Source organism: Pomacea canaliculata, linkage group LG5, assembly GCF_003073045.1.
Source record: "Pomacea canaliculata isolate SZHN2017 linkage group LG5, ASM307304v1, whole genome shotgun sequence".
Classification (NCBI taxonomy): Eukaryota; Metazoa; Mollusca; class Gastropoda; order Architaenioglossa; family Ampullariidae; genus Pomacea; species Pomacea canaliculata.
Window position 1 is genome coordinate 4,382,119 of NC_037594.1, and position 9,007 is coordinate 4,391,125.

Below are 9,007 nucleotides of genomic sequence, written 5' to 3' on the forward strand. Positions count from 1 at the left end.
CACACCACTTGATAAGATTGTGTAGCAATCTCATGTGTACTAATCGATATAGACATAAAGTATTGACCAAGTAAATGTGAATCTTGTACAGTAGAGGGAAAACTAAACCTTTACACTTAAGAAAAAGTAGTTCTCACTGGAGCTTTAGACATATTTTCACACACCTACTTCATCATCTTAAAGCTAAGTGAATGGTGTGTTCACACTGAGATGAACTCAGAACATGGGACTGAATGAGACTGTTGTAGACTGCCGGCAGTTGTCGACCTTCAGTCTCCATTGAGGGAAGGTGTTGCAGTCGCGATGTGAATGATTTCTTTCGCCCCTCTCTGGAACATAGTAACATCACCTAAGGGGAAGATGCCTGTGCATCTACACAACCAACATAATTGCGGTTTAAGCAACAAATATAAGTAGGTTAAAAGAGACAATAATATTAATAACTTCTATACAGTAATATAACTAAATATGTAAATGTATAGTAATTAAGGTACAGCTGATTTTTCTAACTCACTGGACGTCCGACCGCAGGACAGGACTGAGATTCCCGATTAGTCCGCATATATTTTGAGCACCATACTTCACATGTAGAATACGGCATAGTCCAATTCACAGATATCTATTTTTGTACAAGCAAATCCAATCCCCAGTCTTGTAATGGCACAAGTTTACAAAGACCGATCGCCCCACATGCATGACAGTACTAGTAAATGTAGTTATTATATCTGAGTAATGAACTACACAAGCGTATTACAAGAACATCCATCAAGGTGTGTTCATTATTGAGTAAAGAATTAACCTATATAATCATCATTGGTGTAACGGACTGTGACGACCACTGGGGTTGAACACTTCCATTTAGCAATAAGCCTGAGAGTCGCGAGGTAACATCGCGTTACAGGCTGCGGTCGAAGCCAACCACAGGTCCGTCCATCTGCGACTCGTCATCACCTTTGCGCCTGCTCTCTCAATCTTTCCCTCATCACAAATAGACGATAAAGGATGTGGCTTGAGTTTTGCGAGTTGTCTGAGCTTACAAAGGACACAGTTAACAGACATTAAAGAGTTGTGGGAGTTGAAGGATTACAGTCGGTACACCCTGCACCTCCCCACTTTGCGATGCGGACACCTGGCCTGACTGTCACACGTGTCCCTTTGTGACCTACGTGTGACTTCTAGTGACATTGCTGGGGGTACTTTGTGAGAGTGTGCCGGGTAAGCTTTTTGCTTTTGGATTTAAAAAGGTGTAAGTGTGGACATTGCTTCTGTACGTGATGGAAAAAAAGTTAACTAAAAAGTAACAAAGGAATATTTGCAAGACAGATTAATCGAGAGATAGAAGTGAGGAAGGTAGAGAGAACGGGTTAGCAGCACCAGTAAGTGGATTCTATTTAGGAGTAGTGCTCACAGAAAAGATTGTGTTTTTAATGCACGATGGATGGATAGATGTGAAGTGGCAGATATAAAAGTGCAGAGTTCCATTGGTTTGCTGCAGTCCGGTGACCATACACTGTTTTGGGGACAGGAGTGGACAGCATGTGAAGACACACGAAGAGTGATCGAAGAGTTCTGGTTCAGATGTAGAGGAAAATAAATTCGGAAAAATGGGTAGGACGAGAGCCTTCAAAGAAATTAGAGCACAATCGGGTATCCAGTGCGAGAACAAAGGAGTGACATGGTCCCGTTTCCTATTGCTTTGACCACCAGACGTGCACTGGAGTTCTGTATTTTCTGAAGTTCGTGAATGAGGTATGCAGGGCGTGTGAAAGTTATTTTAACAATATTTATTATTGTAACATTTTCAGTTGTATAGCATTTTTGCATAGCATAAAACCCTATGCTTAGAAAAAATAGCGAAAAAGAGAGAACAGTATTGTATAAGCCCATCCACACATACTGGCAGATTTTAAAAGCTTGTCCCAGGTTGCTTGTGTGATTCTCTTGCATGGCTACCATTGCCCTGAATTTTTGTGTCCTATAACTTCCTTCATCCATACATCGAGTTCAACAGCACTCATCATCTCCCATGTCCATACTGTGGCGTTCTTGTCGCGGTTGCCGCCTCCGAGCGCCGTCTGCCGTCAGTCGGAGGAACCGATGCACATTTTACATCTCCCTCTTCCTCATCGTCCTCGTGCTGGTCCTCCTGATCCCCGGGGGCGAGATCGCAGTGTATAAATACGCCCGGGGGGAGGGCAAGAACATCTTCCTCACCATCTTCTCGCACCAGCACATCGGTGATGACAGCGAAGCCTTGGTCCGTGAGCAGCGCTCATTGCCTGGCGCCAAGCTCCTTCTCCTGTGGACACCGCACGATGACTCTCCCGCCTGGCAGGTCATCGACGACCCCTTCCCAGCATGCCCCGTGAACGCGTGCGAGCTGACGATGGACAAGCAGAAAGTGGCGGAAGCTGATGCCGTCATGTTCAGTACCAGTGGCTTTAGCAGACCTGAGGATCTGCCTCCTGATCACCCTCCCTGGCAGGTAAGAGAGAGGTTCTTTTTTGGAAGGGGTGCAAGAAGAGTTTACCTTTTTACCTTGTTAGTTGTGCGCCATCTAAAAAGCTTGTTAATGACTGGATGATGGCAGCAAAAGTAAATAATGTTAATTTTAAACACTTGTTATCCCATTTTAATAGAAAACTATTAAATATCATGTCAGAATCACATGTAGAAACTAAATCAGGGTTGCGCAATCAGGGAAAACCTGAACGAAAAACATCACTAGCATAGCTGCTTTGAAGACAGGAAGTGAACTCTGCTGTTCTGGACAGAATCGTCTCGAGCTTCTTTCAACATTCAGTTTGACTTTACTCAGGTGTGGATCTTACACAATGCTGAGCCACCATACAACATCCACCTCGATCTTAGCCTCTACAACGATGTCTTTAACTGGACGTCGTGGTACAGAGATGACGCCGACATCTACTCCCCGTACGGCGACTACGACAAGAGACCTGCAGCAACGACCGCTGCTCCCACCGAGGATGCCGATGACCGTCTGGATGATCAGGTGAAACATTTTGTTCACTGCTAGAATGTATAGTCAGGGTAATACCCACTCTAGCCGATCTTATTATGGGAGGGGATAAAGGTATATCATCATCTGGACACCGTTCCAGGACGACCTCATCGTCTTTGTCTTGCACTTTCGCAGCTGGAGTCTCAGAATGTCCCGGACGTCTACAGCCTGCACGACAGGTTCATCTTCATGGAGGTCAACAACTGTCTGGACATGGCTAGGCGCTACACTAAGGTGGCGGCGCTGCAGGAGTATCTTCCGATCGACCTCTTGGCGCATGCGTCGACGTTTGGTGCCCTGGCACCGAGGAGGACGAGTGCCAAGAGACCTGGGCCAGGTACAGGTTTGTGCTGGCGTTCGAAGACGGCTACTGTCGCGACTACATCACCGACAAACTGTGGGGGGCATACCGGCGGCTGCAGATCCCCGTTGTCAGCGGTGGGGGCGACTACTCCAGGACTGCCATCCCCAACTCCTACATCGACGCCGACAACTTCACGTCGATGCAGGAACTCGCTGACTTCTTGGCCCTAGTGGACGGCGACCGCGACTTGTACAATTCGTACTTCCGGTGGAGGAATGAGTACATCGCCAGGGAGACCCCTGTGGCCAACTGGTGTCAGATCTGCGAAGCACTGCACGACAAGAGCATGGAACCCCAAGTGTACAGGGACCTTGCTGGCTGGGTGGCTCAGGATTCCTGCCCTTTGTTTTCGGTGAGTTTCTTATCATTGGTCGCCTATACAGTCTCAATTTATTATCTGAGCACCCATTATCTCTCTAACTTTGTAGAGGAACGTACTTTTTCTCCCAAAGTCACCCCATCATATACCATTATCTTTATATCGACATACTCGCAAATATCTAATGTTTTTGTTGGATGGATGGCGGACTGTATATACCCAGAGGCTTCAAGCAACTCTATCCCTCTGCAGTTAACCCTTTCATGACTGTAAGGACTGAACGGGAGTAATGTTAGTTTTCATGACACATGTAAAATGATATACAGATTCCAAAAATCTTTACTTGAAAGCGCTGTGCCATACAGTTCTTGAGATATAATGTGGGACAAATATGTCCCTATGGGAGAAAATCAAATATTTTTCAAAAATAACTATTTTAGCAACTACTACAACTATTTCTACTTCGATCCTTAGACTACTGCTGCTTCTGCAGAAATATATTTCACTATATCACATCATATCACTATATAACACCGTGACACGGGCTTTATATTTCTAATTGTTGCTTTACTGTTGCAGAAATACCAGAATTTTTGGAGCCGTGTCTATCTGTTCGTCTTTAATGTGTTTGGGATCTGATGACAGCATTGTCGACTTCACAGTGGATTTAGACGATAAGCACATTCACGTCTGCACAACGCTTGTTCGATGACAAAGGTTTAACGACACGCGCGATGCTCGATGAAACGGCGGCACCCACATCGCTTGCGAGCTTCATTAATTGGTTATCGACCAACGATGGCCACGAAGACATTCCGACAGTGCTAGGTGTGTGATGAGATTTTAATTAAAGCAAGCACGTGCGCCTACGTGGACTCATCAACTACAGTCGCAGATGGCGCACTGCGTCAAGCGAACACTTCAATAACTTATCTCCCATCCACCCACCTACCCCTTTATTTCACCGGTCTGAGCTGCCATCACCATGGCGAGTCACATCAACTGAAATATAGAGATGTGAGCTGCAGCTCACAAACAAAAACAAAAAGTATTTACACAATGGTGTGTGACCTATACTCCAAGATACGCATATACATAGGTGGCATTGCGTAAACAAAAACATAGAAACGTGGAATGATGAGATGAGAACAGTTTTTGGCCTCTTCCTTGGAAAATAAAAACATTTTGAACATTTATAACTATGACCTGGTGAGTTATTACTGCACATGACATGGAATCCATTATCTAGTGTCGTGTTAAAGACATGGCTAGTCATCTTTTTTTGTCGCTGTGCGTGTTCCTATTTAGTGACAAAGATGATACACACATAAAGATGATACAAACACTCGTTTTGTGGTTTCTGTCAATCTGTTTAATTATATATTATGTGTCTTACTTTCTGTAGACCGTCCGTCTCATTCAATACTTATAAAATCTCTCTGACACTCTAAGTAAAGCGATCTCTCACTCTCTGTTAAGTTTTTCTCTTTTACAAGTGTCTATTACTTACACATACAGGTGTGACAACGTTTTTTCTGAATTCGGTAAAACAAATTCACGCACAGTCAAAATCCTAGGAGTTTATGTGATAATTTGCTAATCACAAAAAGAACCCATATCCTTCTGCCGCTCAAACTGTTCCTATGGTGGACAAACAAAGTGTGGAACCAGATCGAGACAAAAGGATAGAAGAGATAAAAAATATCAGTAATAAATAACTAACGATCGACTCAAGACCACTGTACTGAGTATTCAGTTGGCGGAGAAGGTTCACATCTTGCTGACCACGTTTAATAATGTGTTCTGTGTTCTTATCTAATTTAAGCCGGCAACCAGAAACACACATGCAGTCTTATCAGACTCGCCGTTTATCATACTGGGAACATACGATCGTATCTCATCAAAATTAATAACGAAAACAAAACAATTGGAATAATGAAGTTAAATCCAAACTCAAGAAAGTATACAGAAATTGTAAAGATGGTGGCTAAACAATAATCTGAATAATGTATAAAAATATAACCGAAAAATTACTGAACAAACTTAAAATCTATGGAAGTATATTATTTATGTTTATTTGATAGCTTAACTTAAAATCTATGGAAGTATATTATTTATGTTTATTTGATAGCTTAACTTAAAATCTATGGAAGTATATTATTTATGTTTATTTGATAGCTATAGTATATATACTCAAAACTACTTAATATAAATCTAGCTAGATTTATATTCGTACAAGGGCAAAGTAATTAAGGGATCCGGAAAGCATCCGGCCCTACAGTGGGAAGGACGTTGACGTGCATGTATAGGTATATATATACATGTTCTTTTAACTCGGGTTAAGCTATTACAAGTCTAAAAACCGATCTTAATTCGTATATAGCTTATAGTTCGATACTCGATGTGTACGTGTGTGTGTGTGATACTATAGTTATAAGACGCGCTATATATAAATAAGCTTAAAAGTCGTGAAGTTCTGTTTTATAGGCACAGAGACATTACCTGTCAGTGAGTGTGCGGTTGTTTTATAAGGATTTGTAATAAACACGTTTTCGCCTACGGCCATACCACGTTGAACACACCGGTTCTCGTCTGATCACCGAAGTTAAGCAACGTCGGGCCCGGTTAGTACTTGGATGGGTGACCGCCTGGGAACACCGGGTGCTGTAGGCGAACCTTTTGCTTTTCTTTTGTTGATTTCTACTAATTTGATCTATTCATAGTTTTCTGTATATTTTTCGGAGGCGGCCTTAGCAGCAGTACGCTGTGCCCTGCTGTTTGGTCCTATGCGAGGGCCGAGAGCCGTAAGTGTAGGCAATATTAATATATTCCGTACCACAAGAATCTCCTATCGCGGGCTCCCCTTACGATCTATATGTAAGCATATTATTATATACTGAGAAAATAATTTACAATTACAATTACAAAGGTCCCAGAGAGATCGTCTAGCCTGGGGCCCGTGCTAACAATAGATTCAGTTCGCTGTTCTGAATAGGTGCCTTTATCAAATAGGGTGTTAAAAAACTTTTTAAAAAATGCAAAAGCACCATCCAAATATTTAAAAACTTCGACAATGATGCCATGTGGCACTTTTCCATTTTGTGTTTGTGTGTTTGTGTGTTTTATAAATAAGTGACTTAACTGTTGGCTTGTAGAACCTCCATTTTAGTTACAGGGTAATCCGAGTTTGTATCTTCTTGTAATGTGTTTGGAGATTTGGAATGGCTGGGTTCTCCATCTCAGCAGGTTCATGTACTGTCTTTAAATGACCATACCACTGTCCAGCGTCTGTTGTGCTTCTCTCCATACATTTTTTTTACACGATATATTCTTTATACGTCATAGGCTAACAACTCGCACATCGATGGTGGCTGAGCCCACCTGCTGAATGACAGAGTTGGTTTTTTTTTCTTGGTATATTTTTTTTTTTTCTTTTTTAGAAAGTGGGCGAGAAAGGGGAAAGACTGTCGCCGGCCAGTGCTTCACTTTCCATTCAGAGAGACACGGCGAGTGCCGAGACACAATGTGGAGGTTACATTTCCATAGAAAAGTGAAGTATTCGTATTTTTGTGCATCTCAGGGTGTTTGTACACTGACTTTTTCCTTGATTTTGTTGAAAAGATATGGATAAGTAATGCGTTCTCTTTGTCATTATATGCGCAGTCTGCTGGGCCGTTGGGTGTTTGGGCCTGGTTAATGCCACGTACTAATGTGCCTGGCAGATGCCATGAAATATTTGAAGATTTGTTTATGCTTTGTTTTGTGAGTCGTTCAGTTTTTATTGGTATTTTATTGGAGTATGTGGCCCAGGAAAGCTGAGGTCGCTCGTGGCCACAGACAGCGTCATTTAGAGTAGTATAACGTCTGTCCCCAAGTGGAGACGTCAGTTGTGTTTTGTTTGTGTGATGATTTTTGCGATTGAAGATAATTTGTAAGTGTGGAAGATCTATAGATTTACTGAACATCAGTTCCCAGTGACTGTTGTTACAGTGTGTTCACAGTGTAGAGCCGAAGTTTATCATCGAGAAAATGAACTTTCTCTCTGGAAGTCATGCCTCAATGTTTGGGTGACAGGCTAGTAGTCATGATCACCAAAGAGGTTAATTGTTTGACATTGATAATGGTTACTCTCCGGGAGGAGAGTGGGCCGATCCTGGAGGTACTGCAATACCAGGCCGACCCGTGACAGAGGTGGAGCAAGCCCCTAACACTCCGTCATGTTTCAAAAATCAGTTTAATATCGAAGTCCCCCAATGGAGGACGTATCAGATATTAAGCTGATAAGAACAGATACTACACTTTGATCTTAGCCAAAAGGCCGAGAAGCGATAACAAGAATGTTGGAGGGTTTAATGATAGTATCGTCTGGCTTTCCGTCATATTCGGGTTCGGCAAATAAGCATTCCATTTAAGTAGCTTTCAATGTAAAAAATCGCCATGCTTTTAAGAATTTGCATGAAATTCTGACTGCAAATATTATTTTAAAAGATTTACCGTATTTCTACAGCTACGTTGTCACTAAGAAATAGCGGAGCAACGCTCAGGGGTTAAAAAGGTAGCTATCTTCTCCGAGCGTGCGCAAGGGAAACAACTCCAGTGAGTCCCTCACTAGCTTTCCAACAACTATGGACGGATATAGGAATATTCGTGACAAAGTGCGGGGTGTCTGGCGAAGTTGTTGTCGACTACGTTAGTCGTACCGGCTCACCTCACCCTGATCAGTATCTTAAGCTCTGGGGTTGTCTAAGTGCACGTGAAATCCTGATTCTTCGCTATAGTATCTGTCAGTGAGAGTGCGATTGTTTTATAAAGCTTTCTAATAGTCGTTCTCTGCCTACGGCCATACCACGTTGAACACACCGGTTCTCGTCCGATCACCGAAGTTAAGCAACGTCGGGCCCGGTTAGTACTTGGATGGGTGACCGCCTGGGAACATCGGGTGCTGTAGGCGAATATTTTGCTTTCATTTCATAGTTTTCTTGTGAAGTGTCGTGAACATGTTTTCATTTCCAAGCATTTTTCGGGTGTTGTAGGCAAACCGTTTTCTTATTCTCTTCCTCCTTTCTGTAATATTTAGCTGGCTTTTTCAATCACTTTAATGAGGTGAGCTGATATCGATATTACTGTGTTAAATACCACAGTTTGGACAGGACTGCGGTACGTGTTTATGATCTTCTAGGTTAGCTTATGAAGCACACACATATATATATGTTCAAAGCAACTATATATATATATAGAAAATATTCTGCGTAATTCATCTGAAAAGTGAATTTTGTTTATTATTTATCCCTTAAAAACAGCA

General features: G+C 42.4%; 1 protein-coding gene and 3 non-coding genes across 6 annotated transcripts; 3 read left to right on the forward strand and 1 right to left on the reverse strand.

Moving 5' to 3' along the window:
- The first annotated feature begins 920 nt into the window (after nucleotides 1-920).
- Nucleotides 921-5,053, forward strand: LOC112565217 (alpha-(1,3)-fucosyltransferase C-like). Of its 3 annotated transcripts, none has more exons than XM_025240550.1 (5): nucleotides 921-1,215; nucleotides 1,496-2,485; nucleotides 2,819-3,013; nucleotides 3,158-3,738; nucleotides 4,285-5,053. In XM_025240550.1, the coding sequence occupies exons 2-4, from the start codon at nucleotides 2,027-2,029 to the stop codon at nucleotides 3,554-3,556; spliced, it is 1,053 nt and encodes a 350-aa protein (XP_025096335.1). In that variant the 5' UTR covers nucleotides 921-1,215; nucleotides 1,496-2,026; the 3' UTR covers nucleotides 3,557-3,738; nucleotides 4,285-5,053. The 3 variants fall into 3 exon arrangements, with proteins under 3 accessions (XP_025096335.1, XP_025096336.1, XP_025096334.1); XM_025240551.1 differs by having other exon boundaries at nucleotides 1,526-2,485; XM_025240549.1 differs by having other exon boundaries at nucleotides 921-2,485.
- Nucleotides 5,054-6,259: 1,206 nt separating this feature from the next.
- On the forward strand, nucleotides 6,260-6,378 carry LOC112565475. The gene has a single exon (XR_003099424.1). It is a non-coding gene; the product is annotated as a 5S ribosomal RNA (ribosomal RNA).
- Nucleotides 6,379-7,842: 1,464 nt separating this feature from the next.
- On the reverse strand, nucleotides 7,843-8,035 carry LOC112565466. Its single transcript, XR_003099415.1, has one exon. It is a non-coding gene; the product is annotated as a U2 spliceosomal RNA (small nuclear RNA).
- Nucleotides 8,036-8,537: 502 nt separating this feature from the next.
- Nucleotides 8,538-8,656, forward strand: LOC112565476. The gene has a single exon (XR_003099425.1). It is a non-coding gene; the product is annotated as a 5S ribosomal RNA (ribosomal RNA).
- The last annotated feature ends 351 nt before the right edge of the window (nucleotides 8,657-9,007 follow it).